This window comes from Thalassophryne amazonica, chromosome 12 (genome assembly GCF_902500255.1).
Source record: "Thalassophryne amazonica chromosome 12, fThaAma1.1, whole genome shotgun sequence".
In the NCBI taxonomy this organism is placed as follows: domain Eukaryota; kingdom Metazoa; phylum Chordata; class Actinopteri; order Batrachoidiformes; family Batrachoididae; genus Thalassophryne; species Thalassophryne amazonica.
Window position 1 is genome coordinate 81916009 of NC_047114.1, and position 16733 is coordinate 81932741.

Below are 16733 nucleotides of genomic sequence, written 5' to 3' on the forward strand. Positions count from 1 at the left end.
TCCCTCCTTCCACACACCCCCCCCCCACCACCACCACCACCACCACACACACACACCCAAAAAAATACTCATTGGATGAACTCAGTTTAGTTCTGTGCAGGATTTCCATCTCATAAATGTATGTAGCCCCAACTCAAATAAAGTACATCCATGCAAGATCATTTAATTTAGTTAGGACTACATATATTTATTAGATGGAAATCCAATCCAGTGAATTAGTTTTTTTGAGTGCAGGATAGATGTGTGGCAGAGCCCACCTGCTGTACCTTCACAGCCCACAGGGATCCTACTGCCCAGACCTTTGGAATCACAGACTGATAAATTGTACGCATTAATATAGAAGGATTTGTATGGACACAATATTTTAATGATTTTAAAAAATACACTCCTTATGTTAAATTACTCTTTATTTTAATTTCTGCTGCGCCATATTTGGCTTGATTTGTTCTGAAGAACCTGTGAATACATGGTCCAACATACGTGTAACATGCACACATTTTCACAGGACATTTTTCCCTTACAAACCCTTCACAAATTCAAGTTAAATATGACGTATAAATGTAGTTTTTATGCATACTAACTGCTAATAAATGAAGTCCATGCTTGATTTGACCCAGTAGTATAGTGACCACAGCATTGCCATGTCCCTCTCAAAACCAAATGGACACAAATTTTGACACTTTATTGACAATAAATACGATTATTTTTAAAATAATCTTTTGTATTTCCTTTTTTCAGGTTCTGGTACCATATTTTTGGTGAGTCTCTGACAACAGATTTTAGGGTAAAGATGATAAGAGGCGATGCTGAGAAAGAACTGCTGAAGATTGCTGAAAGTAAGACAGATGGTTGGGAGAATGCTACTGTCTTCATAGGCAATCAGCCAGGAGGATACCGGGTCAGTGAAATATCCTTACTTATCAGTTTATAATTTTAAAGTGCATAAATTGAAAATTCTTCTTTCTACAGTTGCTGTTTTTTTACATACCTCCATTTTACGGACACCAAGACATCATGCTGGATGATATCAGTTTTGACTACTGTGGGGAAGCAGACATTCCTGTCGGATCGGACTGGCTCTCGTGTGATTTTGAACAGGACACCTGTTCGTGGTACTACGACATTTGGTGATGGTCCAGGATATGACCACACAAATGGAAAAGGTAAATATCCACAGGGCTTTAAAGATGATAAATAATGAAGTTATTCCCATTGAACATCAAAAACTAAATGAATAAAGGCTTTCATAAGTAAGCGTGTAAGAGTGGGCTCATATACGTATGTACATGACTGACTCCACTTTGGACTGTTACCTGTCCAGCAAAGTTAAAGCTAAAACATTTATTTGCACTGTGATAAGGTGCACATAAATGTTTTAGCTCTTACATTGCTGAACTGGTAACATCCAAAGAAGCTCATAACTCCACCAGTGTTGTCTGGGTGCATTGTTGGCTTCACTCACTAGTCTTCTTCTTGCACAGTTATTCAGTTTTTGAGAACTTCCTACTGCAGACAGATTTATCCTGCAGTGCCATACTATTTCTTGTTCTTAAAAAGTGATGTAAATTAAGTCCAAAATATATTCAGTGACTTGGAATTTTTCACCTGTCTATGCAAAACTGATCATTTTCTATTTGTTTCTGAACCTATTTTATATACTATACATACCCCTAAAAGATTTAGGGGTTCCAATAATTCTGACCAGGAGTCTAGATGACAACCACAAGAAAATTGTTCTGTTGTTGAAAAATGAGTTAGAAAAAGCTTCATCTATCATGTCTTGACCTGTCTTGGTTAAGTCTGATATCTTATAGTACTTGATAGTAATTCTTGGTTTGCACAGTTCCATAGATTTGTACTATTGTAATGGTCTGCTGTTTTCCTCGTAGGTTATTACATGTTCACAGCTGCCGAAAACAACCTTAACACCTCATCAGCAGCCAGACTTATAAGTTACCCTCAACCTGGAGGTCAAGTCATCTGTGTCAGCTTCTGGTATCATATGTTTGGTAACAGCATTGGTACGTGCTTCATTGTCCAATATTCTATTATATGCACAGACTAAAAAATGTCTTTTCCAGCATTGTGACATATAATTTTGATTAATTCAACCATATACATACACCATTTAACTTACACACACTGTCGCCGACTGTAGGTACATCATGTGCAAAAGTTCTGAAATATTTTCAGGTGCTTTAACGTTTATAACAAAGCATGCCAGTGAACAGCAGACAGTTGTGTGGATGAGGAATGGCACCCAAGGAAACACGTGGCGCTTTGCAGATCTAACCTTCAACAGTGACACACCAACACAGGTAGCCCTGTTACTGTTTTTGTTTGTTTGCTTGTTTATTTGTTTGTGTTGTAATCCCTTTGCTGTGTCCTGATGACCACATGATAAAAAGAACAATTTATGTATGTGCAATCTTGTGGGATAAAACGGCATTCCCCTGGTGCACACTTTTGCAGATGACATGGTGTTGTACAGCACTCAAAACGATTGAAGAGGGAGCGAGAAGAATGACTGAAGGTGTTCGAGGACAGAATTGCAGATTAAAGGAAAAAAAGCAGAACATTTGATGTTTAATAAACATCAGGATCAGGATTCAGGATTCAGAAATTAGTTTCCAGGGAGAAGTATTGACCAGTGAATTATGAGTGGTAAAATGCAGTGAATGGCATGGACACCACCTGAAGATACACTGAGGAATAAAACAGCTTGGAATTGGGGAGGCAACATTGATGCGGTTAAAAACAACTCATGGCTTTGAATCCTAATTGTGCAAATGAAAGTAACATTAATTTTGAGATGTGTATTTATCAAGACAAGAAACACATGGAACACAGGGATCCTTTGTTCCATGAAGAGTGAAGACCTATACTGGGCACAAAAGTGACAAATGCATCAGGTGGAAACTAGCAAACAATTGTGCCAGGTGTAAGTTAGGGCCTAATGTTACTAATATCAAGTAATGTTAGTGTTAGTTTGAATTAGGGGTGTGCCAGTCCAATCCAATATTTTGGAATGTATCGTCCAATATGGGCCAAATTTACTTGTCGGGAAAAAATAGGGTGGAAAAAAGCCTTTTATTGTTCATCTTAGTCAAGTTGTGGTCAATGTAGGTTTACCTTTAGGGGAGCAGAATATTTGTTTTACAATTTGAGTTGGTGTTTTGTTAGATAAATGTATTTATTACCAGAATAGTTCTTGTTAAGACAGGGAAAACTGTTGCAAATTGGTATCAGTGCCAGCAGATACTTTAGTTTCCAGTATCAGTAGCATATCAGACATGAAAATGTAGTATTGTGCCATCCTTACTTTGAATACATGTCAGGAGAGTAGCATAAAATATTTGGTCCATAGCCTTGTAACTTGAAATTATGATTAATTTACTTATCTGTTCTTCAGTTTATTATAGAAGCTCTACCAGGCAGTGGGCAAGGAAGTATATCCATCGATGACATTATCATGTCCAACAGTGAGAATGGTTCTTGCCCTGCTGAAAGGGAGTGCACCTTCCAAGGTTCCCTGTGTGGTCTGCAGCCTCAGCCTACTGCAGACTTCAGCTGGAGTCGGATCACAGGGACAACCCAACCAGCCAACTCTTCAGGCCCAGCTGCAGATCACACACTGGGGACAGACCAAGGTCTGGGACTCCTTGAACATATCCTCATATTGATCATTCCAGAAGTTGAGAAAAAATTTATAATTTTGCTTTTGTTATTCAATTAATTTACTTCTAAAGTAAATTTAGCCTTCTGCTACAGCCTGTGCCAGCAACACAAATTATGTTTTTCCAAACTGACATCTGAGACACTCCTGGTCACAGTTTGGCATAAGTTATTTGAAATATTCTGCATTGAGTGGGCTTTAAGAATATAACTGATGGCCTATTAATGGATCTTAGATCAGATGTAATGAACTGAGAGAAACCTATATGATGTATTTATTTAGTCTAAGCTGTGTGCCAAAATTGAAGGACTTCCCTCCAACACTGAAAAAAGAACCAATTTAAAAATGTGTTACAATTGTTAACACCTGAATGAATTAAGTTGTTTGAACTTGTGTTTTTAAGTTAGAGTTGATCTAAGTTGCTAACTTAAGTTCAAACAACTTAATTCATTCAGGTGTTAGCAGTTGTAACACTTTTTTAAAGTTGGTTCAGCTATTCTCCATTCAGTGAATATACAACCAACTCCAAACCAGGAAAAGTTGGGATGGTATGGAAAATGCAAACGTCCACAAAAAGAGGGAGGAGGGGGGATTTTGGTTATTCTCACAGTTTATTCTTACAGTTTGAATTCAGTTTCACTGCAGATAGTATAAACCTGATCTTTCAGGTTTTGACAGACAGCTTAATTTATTTGTTAATATTCATTCATTCTTGCATTTCAGGCCTGCAACACATTCAGTACTGCTTGTAGATAAGGATTCCACTGCCAGTCATGATACTTGTTCGTGTCTGTGGACGAGACAATTCATCTGCATTATGCGAGTCTACCCAGATGTAAATGGTACCAGCCTTGGCAGGTGAAGTAACCTGCAATGGACTGGTATCCTGTCCAGGGGAGATATAAACTCTCATCCACTTCACACTATGGTATCTAGGTGTAAGCACCTGCAACAAATGCATCTTCAGGTCTATACAGAGCCTTTCAGTTAATGTTTAACTCTGGTTGTTGAGATGCCACCTTTATCAGGTTTCCAACAACAATGACCTGACCGTCTCAGATCATGTTACATAACCAACTCAATAATGATATGATCTTATTAATGGAAGTGCAGTGGGTAATGCTTAGCATCAGGGATACAAGATCATCATTCCCTGCAGCATACCCTTGAATTTGCACAGACGGAGCTCAGGGAGTGACAGTATCTACACCCTGAGGGATACAGGGTCCAACAAGGAAAACGGTTTAATAGCTGATAGCATGCTTGATATACAGAACACTGCATGGAGAACCTTGTCCTAATGCGGGGGTGGGCAACGAAGGCTAAGACGGTGTAGGTTTTCCTTGAAACCAATCACCTTATCAGGTGAATTTACTGATGAGCTTCTCCCCTGAACTTAAACACCTGATCACTAATGAAATTTCTTGCTGAGAAGATCAGTAGGAAGGAAAATCTGCAGTGTCTTGGCCCTTTATGGCCCGCTGTTGCTCACCCCTCCACAAGTCGAGTTGGGTGGTTTCCATAAGCATCCCTCTACTTCATGCCTAGGTTATTACCTGAGTGCCAAGTTGTGGAGTCACCCTGTGGGGTCCAGAGGCAAGATGACAACTGCAGTAATGGAGCCCACCCCTCCTGACGGTGAATGCCTAATGTTCTGGTACTACATGGAGGGAGTAAGAGTTGGGGAATTCAATCTTTACCTTCAAACTCCTTCCACCCATGAAAGTGCTGTCCAGTTGTGGACCAGAAGTGGAGATCAGGGGAAACATTGGAGGCATGGAAGAGCAACACTTCTCAACCTCAATACTCCATATCAGGTCAGTCCACCTAAATCAAAGCAGATAATCAGACAATTGTGATTATCTGTATCTGATTATAGTCTTGATTATTATGTGTAACTTTTGTGGACAGGTGGTTTTTGAGGCAGTGGTAGGTGAAGGGCCAAAGAGAGATATTGCCATTGATGATCTCACAGTGCTGAATGGCGCCTGTCCTCAATCAGGTTAGTGAACTTGGACCATAAACAATAATTTAAAAAAAGGTGTGAAAGGTCTTTTACAGAGGTGGGACAAAGTCACTGTCAAGGTATTCTCAAGTCATCAATCTGCAAGTCCCAAGTCAAGTCTCAAGTCAGCTTGCAAGCAATTGGTGGTCATTATGACTTGAGACTTGACTTGGGACTTGCTGGTCCATGAATTGAGAGTGACTTGATGGTGACTTTGTCCCACCTCTGGTCTTTTAGTTAGTGCAAACCCCATATTGGATGCATATTCCCTGATTTTTGCAGGTTTTTGTGACTTTGAGATGGATTTCTGTGGTTGGTTGAACAATCCTCCAGCAGATTCTGCAGTGGACTGGGACTGGCTGTCAGGCACCAGTGTCGTCCACTTAATCCCAAAAAGGGACCATACAACCAATTCTCCTTTAGGTAAGTCCACTCCTGACACATGTAACTTACTGCACTTAATGAAACTGAAAACTAACAAGAACAGGGATGCTTGACTCAGGATGAAGAACTGCTTCATTTCGAAATGTACATCACTGAGTGGACTTTAGAGTAAAACTTTGAGGAAGAGTTCTAGTCAAAGTTACTGGCACCCCTGATTTTCAAGGACATCATTGAGAATGCCTGTCCATTTATGTATAAATAGAATACTTCATCAGAAATTCTCTTATCAAAAAGCAAACATTTGAAAGGCTTCAAACAAAACTGTTAAGACATTTATCAGAACAGGACATGGCACTGAGAAGAAACTCTATGGGAACAATCTGTGAAGGTTGGTACAGTTGTGGAACAAACACTACACAAGACAGCTAAACTGACCTGGACCCATCTGTAGTGGTGGTTCCAGTCTGTACCAAATGGTACATGGTAAACAAAGTAGCGTACGATGGGAGAACATCAAGAAGAACACTACCATTTCAAAAATGCACCAAGAGACAAGACTAATGATTGTAAAACCTTCCTAGATAAGCCACAGCCTTTCTGGTACAATCCTCTATGAACATGTGAATTGTGCTTTCATCAAGCTTTAGAGCCAGAGCAGAACTAAACAAAAAGGCTTTTAAAATGTAAAATGTTCTTCCCATTTCTCCTGTAGAGAAGGTAGATTGGGAATGCAGTTTTTCAGTTTGTTTGTAGTCGATAAAATGAAGCCCACAAGGACAAGAATACCCTACCTACCGTAACTATTGCGTGTACCGCAGGTTATATTTTGTGTCCTGTAATTTTGGAACAGGTTGGTTTTTGATTCAGCTACTTGTACAATTGATGCAGGTGTTTGTTTTTGTTTGTTTGTTTTAATTTGAAAGTGTTTTCTGCATTTGCAAGGGTTGTAATTTGGAAGTGTTGTGGCCCCTATTGGACACAACACATTATTATTATTAACATGCATATGTCACGGACATGAACGAGCGAAGCTCATCAGCATCTCACCATGTCATTTAGGTCCTTCAGACTTTATTTTGAGAAAATGCTTCAGGGGAGCATTAGCATGGCAAAATCCTTTCAGCTTCTGGGGGGGCCTTTTTAAGCATTTTCCTTTATTTGCCTCTCACATGCCTGGAAAAGCTCCTCGCCATCTAACCATGTCCTTTAGGTCCTTCAGACTTTTTTCAATAAAATGGTTCTTGGGAGCATGAGCATGACTAAAACCTTTCAGCTTCTGGGGAGCTTCAGACCCCCCGCTTTTTTAAGCATTTCGCCTCTCACTTGCCGGATAAAGCTCCTCGCCATCTAACTATGTCCTTTAGTTCCTTCAGACTTTTTTCAATAAAATGGTTCTTGGTAGCATGAGCATGACTAAGACCTTACAGCTTGGGGAGGGCTCCATCCCCCCAGACCCCCACCTGTTTAAGCATTTTTCTTTTTTGCTTTTCAGCTGACCCCGTAATTGCAGCCCTTTTAACCCCCTGCAACTTTAAGCATTTTTTATGTAGATGTAAATACATATTCTAAGTTTTCAGCTAGTTGAGAGTAGGGTTGTACAATATGGCCAAATTGTCATATCTCAATATTGTCATATAAATTGTCATGTAAATGTTACTTATATACATGCTGTCCATATTCTTGAGACGCTTAGGTGGGTAGGGAGAGTTCACATGGGATATAAAAGCTTTTCAACCTACCATCCCTGGTTCTCAACACCAGGCACCTAAGTGGCTCTATACTCTTAATTAATTAATTAATTTATTTATTTATTTATTTATTTATTTTCTTTAAAGATATTTAGGTGTACCTTAGTAAACAGTTCCACTTTAGATTTGGAATGTATAATAGAAGATATACCTTACTGAATTTTCATATCAATATGACATATGATATGACTATTATTTGATACTAAGTGCAGCAACAATGAAAATTAAACATTCTTAAACAAAGCAGCATTCTTAAACAAAGGATACTGTGCCCTCCAAAAGTATTGGAACACTTGGAATTTCACACAATTTAATTTGTTTATGTCATTTTAAATACAACAAATACAAAAGAATAAAGAATAAAATTTTCTAAAATTATCTTCCTCAAACTCAAACTGAAAGCAAATCTCTAAAACTTGATAAAACTTGCAAATAATAATCAGTTTTCTTGCCAGTTTTCTTTAGACAAGTTAGGGGATAGAAACATGAACATTTCCAGGTCACTGAATATGTCTTGGACTTAAAGGAGAAATGCTGTTTTTAACAACCTGGACCTCATTTCTGGCATAAAATATGGTTGTTTACTCACCAATATAAGTTTGGTGTCATTATTAGTCCATAGTTGAAACGACGTGTTCAGTTCAAATTTATTTATTTATATAGTGCCAAATCACAACAAACAGTTGCAAATCTGAAGCAAACATTTTTCTTCTTCTACTAAGGTGGATTAGAACTTTTTGTCGTACACAGCACAAACTACTGGACAGGAGGAACCTAGCAGTCAATGTGACTCACTGATTTGAAAATGCAGGTCTTTCAACTAGACGTGTGGTGCCGTGACATGTCAATCAGCTGTGTCCAATCAGATGTCAGGGAAGTCCAGTGGAACCCCGGCCTCTGCTCTAGCTCCACCCATGCAAGGAAATGTTCAACATTTGACATTTCCTGTTTCACTGTGACTGAAAATTTGGCACTTCCTGTTTGAGTGTGAGCTTGCCACTGAGTTCCCGCAAGATTCCATGGGATCTCGTCTGTCAGTCCGGGAAGTGTTTGACATTTGAACATTTCCTGTTTTACTGTGGATTTGAAATTTGGCACTTCCTGTTTAGGACGCCCTGTACCACGAGCAAGCTTCGCGCCGCTTTGCTCGAATTATTATTATTAATTATTATTATTATTATTATTATTATTATTATTATTATAGGCCACTTTGCAGCCTTCGTGTCCTCTCAGTCTAACACTGAAGAAATCGCCCAGCTGGAGAGTGAGTCAATGGAGGCAGTAGACAGAGCTTGCTTGGAGTTTTGGCACTATGCTGTGGGATGGTCAACAGACAGTAAGTACAACTCTGTCTACTTTATGAGACACAAAAATAAGCATTGCAGTCCACTTTTACATGTGTCTAAAGTACAGTACACCATGCATATGAAAACAGTCCTGAATGAGATACTGAAAAGGTCAACAAAAGGTGCAATCTCAGAAGGATGATTGTTGCAGGTATAACATCAAAGCATGGTCCCATATTTCTGTTCTGATGAAGGAGAATCCTTCTGGAAGTATGACAGCAAAATTTTAACTAGTGATTTTGCTTCTGCCAGGACCTTCTCACAATGTGCTGACGGTGTTGATCAATGAGCCATCTGGGCTGCGCTCGGTGTGGAATACAAGCGGATACATGAATGACACATGGTTCCGAGAGAGGGTGGATTACAAAGCGCCAGGGCTTCACCAGGTGCAGCAGCGCTTAAATTACACAATCAGTAGTGATCATTTTATTTGAGAAGATGGTGAAAACACATTTGAGCGGATTAAAAAAACCAATCAATTTTTGTTGCAGATCATTTTACGAGCTACAAACCCAGACTCAAAAGAAGGAAGTTTTGCTATGGATGATGTGCACATCATGAGGGGCGTGGCTTGTGATGACATCGTTCTAACCACCACTGCAAACCCTTTCACTTCAACCACCACTGCTCCCGTTTCTTCAATGGACTGTACATTTGAGCAAGGTGACACCAGGGAAACAGAGTTCAGCATGAAAATAGTAGTAAATAAATACAAATATTCATTCATTCTCTATACCCACTTACTCCAATTAAGGGTCCGGGAGGCTGGAGCCTGTTTCCAGCAGAAATAGGGTAAGAGGCGGGGTACACCCTGGGCCGGATGCCAGGATGTCAGAGGGCCACATATAGACAAACAAACACCCAGACGGACAATTTAAACTTTCCAACCCACCTAACCTGCTTGTCTTTGGATGTGGGAGGAAATCGGAGCACCCAAAGGGAACCCACGCAAACACGAGGAGAACATGCAAACTCCACACAGAAAGGCCACAGGTGGGAATCGATCCCATAACCTTCTAGCTGTGAGGCAACAGTGTTAACCACTAATCCACTGTGCTGCCCTAAATACAGTTGTATGCAAACATTTCATGATTTTCCTTTATATATCATTGGTTGTCTGGATCAGAAATTTCAGTTAAATATATCATATACCAGACGAACTCACTGATTTTTGAGAAGTGAAATGAAGTTTCTAGTATTTACAGAAAGTGTGCAATTAATTATTTAAAAAAATTGGGCAGGTGCATAAATTTGTCATTTTATTGCTTTGAATACATGTAGCACTAATTATTGGAACACAAAACTGGTTTGGTAAGCTCATTGACCCTTGACCTCCTTACACAGGTGAATCCAATCATGAGAAAGTGCATTTAAGGCCGCGATTTGCAAATGTTTCCCTGTTTGCATCTCGTCTAATGTGTGGCAACATGGGAGCCTCTAAATAACTCTCAAATGACCTGAAAACAAAGATTGTTCAACATCATATTTTAGGGGAAGGTTACAAAAAGCTATCTCAGAGATTTCAGCTGTCAGTTTCCACTGTGAAGAACGTAGTGAGGAAATGTAAGACCACAGGCACAGTACTAGTTAAGGCCTGAAGTGGCAGGCCAAGAAAAATCTCAGATAATCTGAAGCGAAAGATGGTGAGAACAGTCATAGTCAACCCACAGACCTGCTCCAGTGACCTACAGCATGATCTGGCTGCAGATAGTGTGTCTGTGCATCGTTCAACTATACAGTGAACCTTTCACAAAGAGATGCTTTATGATGCTGTAATGCAGAGGAAGACTTTTCTGTGTACATGCCACAAACAGAGTTGCTTGAGGTATGCTAAAGCACATTTGGACAAGCCAGCTTCATTTTGGAATAAAGTGCTGTGGACTGATGAAACTAAAATTGAGTTATCTGGACATAACAAGGGGCAGTATGCATTGCTAAAAAAGAACACAGCATTCCAAGAAAAACTCTTGCTACCTACAGTAAACCAGCTCCCAATTCAGATCAGGGAGACAGACACCCTCTCTACTTTTAAGATTAGACTTAAAACTTTCCTTTTTGCTAAAGCTTATAGTTAGGGCTGGATCAGGTGACCCTGAACCATCCCTTAGTTATGCTGCTATAGACGTAGACTGCTGGGGGGTTCCCATAATGCACTGTTTCTTTCTCTTTTTGCTCTGTATGCACCACTCTGCATTTAATCATTAGTGATCGATCTCTGCTCCCCTCCACAGCATGTCTTTTTCCTGGTTCTCTCCCTCAGCCCCAACCAGTCCCAGCAGAAGACTGCCCCTCCCTGAGCCTGGTTCTGCTGGAGGTTTCTTCCTGTTAAAAGGGAGTTTTTTCCTTCCCACTGTAGCCAAGTGCTTGCTCACAGGGGTCGTTTTGACCGTTGGGGTTTTACATAATTATTGTATGGCCTTGCCTTACAATATAAAGCGCCTTGGGGCAACTGTTTGTTGTGATTTGGCGCTATATAAAAAAATTGATTGATTGATTGATTGAAATAGTCGGCGGGTGTATGTCCTGGGGATGCGGTTAAAAATGAATAAAAGCCAGTGATCGCGTACATTGCTTTCCGTGGGAAGAATATGGAAAGATCGTAGTCCGCTTTGACAGCCTGGGAAAGCACACCTGTAGCTCGCCATTGCTCCTCTTCCAGTGGTACGAATGGGTGGGCACAACCTTATGAATAATTAATTTCAAAGGGGCGTGTGTAAAAGGGGGTGGGTGTGGGTGTGTGTGGGGGGGGGGCTATTGGTGAAAAAGTGACAAGTTTTCTCTCAAAAATGGATTGGCCTGTTTTCTAGGGGCAATTCAAAAAAGGAGAAATACTTGAAATAGAGGTTGTGAAACTTGCTGGCACTTCGTGTGTATTCCCCACAGCGGGGAGACTCTGAACTAACACCAAAAACATGAAAAAGATGATTTTGATTCTCTATCCCCTTTAAGGCATTCGTGCAGAGGAACAAGTACAATGTTCTGGAATGGCCAGCTCAGTCCCCAGACCTGAATACTGTTGAAAATTTGTGGTGTGTAAGCGGGCTGTCCATGCTTGAAAACCAACAAACTTGAGATATTTTGTAAAGAGGAATGGTCCAAAATACCTTCAGCCAGAATCCAGACTCTCATTGGAAGCTATAGGAAGCGTCTAGAGGCTGTTATTTCTGCATAAGGAGGATTTACTAAATACTGATGTATTTTTTTCTGTTGGGGTGCCCAAATTTATGCACCTGGGTAATTTTGTTTAAAGAATTATTCCACACTTTCTGTAAATCCTAGAAACTTCATTTCACTTCTCAAATATCACTGTTTGTCTGCTATTGATATATTTAACTGTAATTTCTGATCCAGACACCAATTAATTGTAAAGGAAAATCATGGAATCATCAGGGGTGCCCAAACTTTACATATTGTATATGGGTTTTTCCATTCAAGAGGCATTATTTATACTTCAGTGCAACATCTACTCCAGAAAATACTGGAACAAAATTTTTTTCTTATCAACTCTGAAAGCATCTGTGACCTGTGATCCAAGATGAATAATGATGCGAACAAAGAACAAACTACGATGCATTTTGTTTGTTTTTCTGCACTTTTGACTTTATGTTCCAGTGAAATGATGAGCGGTATCGCACTGCCCAAAAATGATTCAAAATCTTCAAATTTACATGAAGAAAACTGTTCTTTGGTGTAACTTCTCACAACTAAACATATACACTCAATGAAAAACAACCACAAGTAGACGGAGGGTAGATGGAGTTTGTTAACCTTCTATTTTGGACGTTTACTCACTAGGCCATCAATAAACTTGTCTTGCTATACCACATTTTTGATCTCTGCTTGAGGCCACTTGAAGATTTGTTCCTTCAATTCAAAATATAATTAGCTCATTATGTAAATTAAACAACATGCTTGTCCAAAATGCATCAAGATTTAAAATTATATCTTGTACAGCAGGTTTGTGTAACTGGCACCAGGAGGTCAGTGACGATTCAGACTGGATTTTAAGTCGGGGACTCCAAGCAGACCTACCATGGGATGGACCTCAGCATGATCATACTGTTGGAAACAATCAAGGTAATGATGAGTGACTGTATAAAAAGCTATGGGCAATGAAATACTACTACAGTTGTGTACTAATGGCACACTGGCAGAAATCTGAGTTGCCAAAGTGGCCAAAACAGGATTTTTCCCAAAAAGCATAGAGCACTCGGTTTAGTAGGAGTTTTAAGGTTGTAAAACTACGAACCTTTCTTTTAATAAATGCAATGTTGTTCAACTGTATATCTGCAAGCACAACTCCAAAAAGCTACAACATGTGATTAATAACAAAGGTTTGTGTAGAAATGTTGATTTGCTGATGATAAATGTACAAAGGAACAGCAATATGTGTAATAGTTTCATTCGTCTGGCAGCTTCTCATTCTGTATCTCCTTTATGAAGGATTCTATTTACAGCTAAATGGCTCTGGATCCAAGGAGGGTGACAGAGCAGTCATCTCTGCTACCTTGCAATCTGCATCACAGTCTGTGTTGGATTCTGGTTTTACATGTTTGGGCCTTCAGTGTCCACTCTGGATCTTCTGGTTCAGACTGTACGTACCTGATCACCACTGCACTCAATATTATTTAAAATGTTTGGCACCATTGGATCAAAGCTGAAATATTTCCTTCTAGTCTTCCAAGTCCTTCCAGTCCTCCCACTGGACTCGCAGCGGGAGCCAGAATCCAGAATGGATGAATGCACAAGTAACAATCAGCAGCAGCGATGCAAAACGAGTATGTTTTTTCACTCAAGCATGCAAGTACAGAGAAACACAAGCTCAGCACACTTTACTTCACGTGTTATGTTGCACTGACACCTGACAGCTGTGGGCAACGAATTCCGCTCACAGCATGTTAATACGGTGCATGTGTTCTTGTTTTTGTGCAAAGGTGCTGTTCGCTGGCCGTAGAGACCCAAGCAGCCGTGGATTTATCACCATAGATGACATCACAGTGAGGGAGGGCGCATGCAGCGATCAGAGTAAATAAATGCTGAGCCCACCACAAAACGCTGCAAAGAAATCAAATGCACTATTACAACTTTGAAAGGATTCATTTATTCATTCATTTATTGAATGCTATTTTAGACTCATGTGGGTTTGATTCTAACTGGTGTGGCTTTGAGAATGATGTCAGTCACGTAGGTCGCTGGGGTCGTAAACAAGGAACAAAGGATCACGTGGATCACACCTATGGAACTGAAAACGGTAAGTGAGCAATGACTTCTAGAACGCTGCTGAATGGATTGTAGAAAACCAGCCATAAAGACTGAGTTAAACCTGCAAATGCAACATATGTTTGGGGTAAAAAATTGCATTTGTGTTGAAAATGCTTAGCTTTAGGATGTCAGAATCCAATAGTTCAGATTACCACATGGTAATCATTCTGCCAATGTTTGCACTATTGTGATGCTGTTGCTTTGATGAACAACCAGCGGTCTCATTCGGTTCATCTTGACTGAACGTCAGTTTGTGACGCAGAAGGTTCTGTGCACTCTCAGAGAGAAATTACTCCCCCGCCTGTCACTAAATGATACAACGAGGCTGCCTTACTTGTCACATAGTGATGGAAATGGGCACTAAACAAGCATAAACCAGCAGGTGAACTGGGAGTGAGAATGTGTTGGAACAACTGTGCTGAAGAAATAATTATTAAAAATTACTACAGAACGGTTCTACTACACATGATCCAAGAAAGTGCATAAATAGGATGAAACAGTTTAATCTCCTGCCGTATTACGTAGCAGCTGCAGGCTTGAATGGTAATGGACTGCATTTACATATATAGCCCTTTTCCATCTGCATCAGATGCTGAAAGCACTTTATACATCAATGCCTCACATTCACAGCCAATGTCAGGCTGCTGCCATGCAAGGAGGCCACTACACAACGGGAGCATCTAGGGGATTAACAACCTTTCCCAAGGGCCCTTAGTGACTTTCCGGTCAGGCTGGGATTTGAACGGACGATCTTCTGGTCTCAAGCCCAACTCTTAAACATTAGACCATCACCTCCCCTGGGCTTGTCTGCTCTACTCTTGTGCCCTCGCTAGACATGATCGACCCTGTTCAATTTTGAAACAAAATCTGCAACAAAAGTTCATCAGGGATGCTCCAACTTCAGTTTTTTACCCTGATGGAGCACAATCAAACACGTTTCAAGCCGTAGCCACTACGCATACCCCGTTTAAAGAGGTTTGAACATGATTGAAGCTCTTAATACTACAAATACCCGGAAGTTACCACGTACCATCAACGATTTCGAGAATCAGGATTAAATGTTTGAATGTTTCAATTTGAACCAGCCAATCACAGCACACTTTTGGGGGTTCTGGTGTTTCCTGTCTTACTGTGTAACTATGAGACTTACGATGACGACTAACCCAAAGGTCACATTAGCCACAACTGAAGGCGAGCAACAGTTGGCGTTTGTCACTTGAGTGTTCCCCTGCTGTGGTCAGCTTGTGGTTACTTGGCATCAAAGTACGTATACAATGCTTAATGATAGATTATAAAAGGCAGAAAAAACTGACATTGTATGATAAGTTTTTTCCTCCACGCTTGGCTGCTTAACATAAATAAAGTCACTTGATTTGTTCAGTCCAATATCTTGCATAATGATAATGTCTGGTATTTCTAATTGTCATGCTAACATCTCAGCATCAACAATGTCTTGTAAATTACTTCAGAGGTGTTATCTTGTAATAAAAGTGTTTTTAGATTTCAAACTGTTTATTTCTCATTAAACATATGAGGAAAAAAATACAAACATATTAGATTTATACAGAAATACAGCTGTTTCTGCACATTTCCACCATCATATTATAATAGCCAAATGGCTTCTGTGTGCATGTGTATGGCTTTGATCACGCAAAAAACTGGGAGATATGACATTTGCCTGTTTGGGTATGCTTATGTATGTGGTTAAAGGATGAATGCTGAGCAAACAGAAAATTGAAAGGAGCTAATATTTTTGGAGAAATAGTAATTTAGCTTAATATAACAAGGATGCAATGCCCCATGGTAGTTCGGGGTTTTGAGGTTTAAATGTTATTATTGTGGTTCATTTTAGTTTAACAGTGTTGCTAGTGTTATTGAATGTGTTTTGTGTAGCTCAATTGTTTTAGTTAGGTTTCGATAAGTCTCATGTTGCCTATTACCATGGGTACTTAAGTTTCATGTTGGTACCATGTGTGAAATGGTTGTAGTGATTTTAATGTCTTCAGCCACTGTCTTTGTTTGACAAATAAAACCACCTGCTTACAGCAGCTGTGCGTGTGTGTGTGTGCGTGCACCCCCCACGTAAATAGTTACAACTACTTTTAAATAGTACAGTTAAATTAACTTTGCTGTGTTGGATCAGCACATTTATGAACATCCACCTTGGATTTGCTGTGGAGACCCCGAGCACAAAACAAGAGAGCAGCCAAAGGGAATTACTGTTCTTTTTGTTACATTTTACCCTTACAAATCTAGTTGGACCTGATACCATCATAATTAAGTAACACTAATGCAAATTCATCACGTTGACC

The 16733-nt window shown here is 39.9% G+C and overlaps 2 protein-coding genes across 3 annotated transcripts in view; both read left to right on the forward strand.

Annotated features, from left to right (window-relative positions):
• Positions 1-790: 790 nt before the first annotated feature.
• Positions 791-14162, forward strand: si:ch211-106h4.4 (MAM and LDL-receptor class A domain-containing protein 1). Its single transcript, XM_034182613.1, has 15 exons — positions 791-898; positions 1055-1163; positions 1890-2021; positions 2194-2318; positions 3413-3650; positions 5225-5493; positions 5588-5678; positions 5964-6104; positions 9018-9149; positions 9412-9545; positions 9651-9822; positions 13117-13236; positions 13603-13753; positions 13836-13937; positions 14094-14162. The coding sequence occupies exons 1-14, from the start codon at positions 791-793 to the stop codon at positions 13897-13899; spliced, it is 1986 nt and encodes a 661-aa protein (XP_034038504.1). The 3' UTR covers positions 13900-13937; positions 14094-14162.
• A 128-nt stretch (positions 14163-14290) lies between these two features.
• The window catches only part of LOC117522232 (MAM and LDL-receptor class A domain-containing protein 1-like), a 42545-nt gene continuing 40102 nt past the window's right edge, over positions 14291-16733 (forward strand). For both annotated transcript variants that reach the window (XM_034183623.1, XM_034183624.1), the window contains exon 1: positions 14291-14410. The gene's annotated coding sequence lies outside the window, so the exon portion shown is untranslated. The remainder of the gene's footprint in view (positions 14411-16733) is intronic.

Bases quoted from the DNA above. Each gene is read 5' to 3' on its own strand.
- si:ch211-106h4.4 (XM_034182613.1), top strand. From the start codon at position 791: ATGATAAGAGGCGATGCTGAGAAAGAACTGCTGAAGATTGCTGAAAGT. The intron at 1,164-1,889 runs GTAAATATCCAC...TTTTCCTCGTAG, and splicing joins TGACCACACAAATGGAAAAG to GTTATTACATGTTCACAGCT. The intron at 9,546-9,650 runs GTGCAGCAGCGC...TTTTTGTTGCAG, and splicing joins AAGCGCCAGGGCTTCACCAG to ATCATTTTACGAGCTACAAA.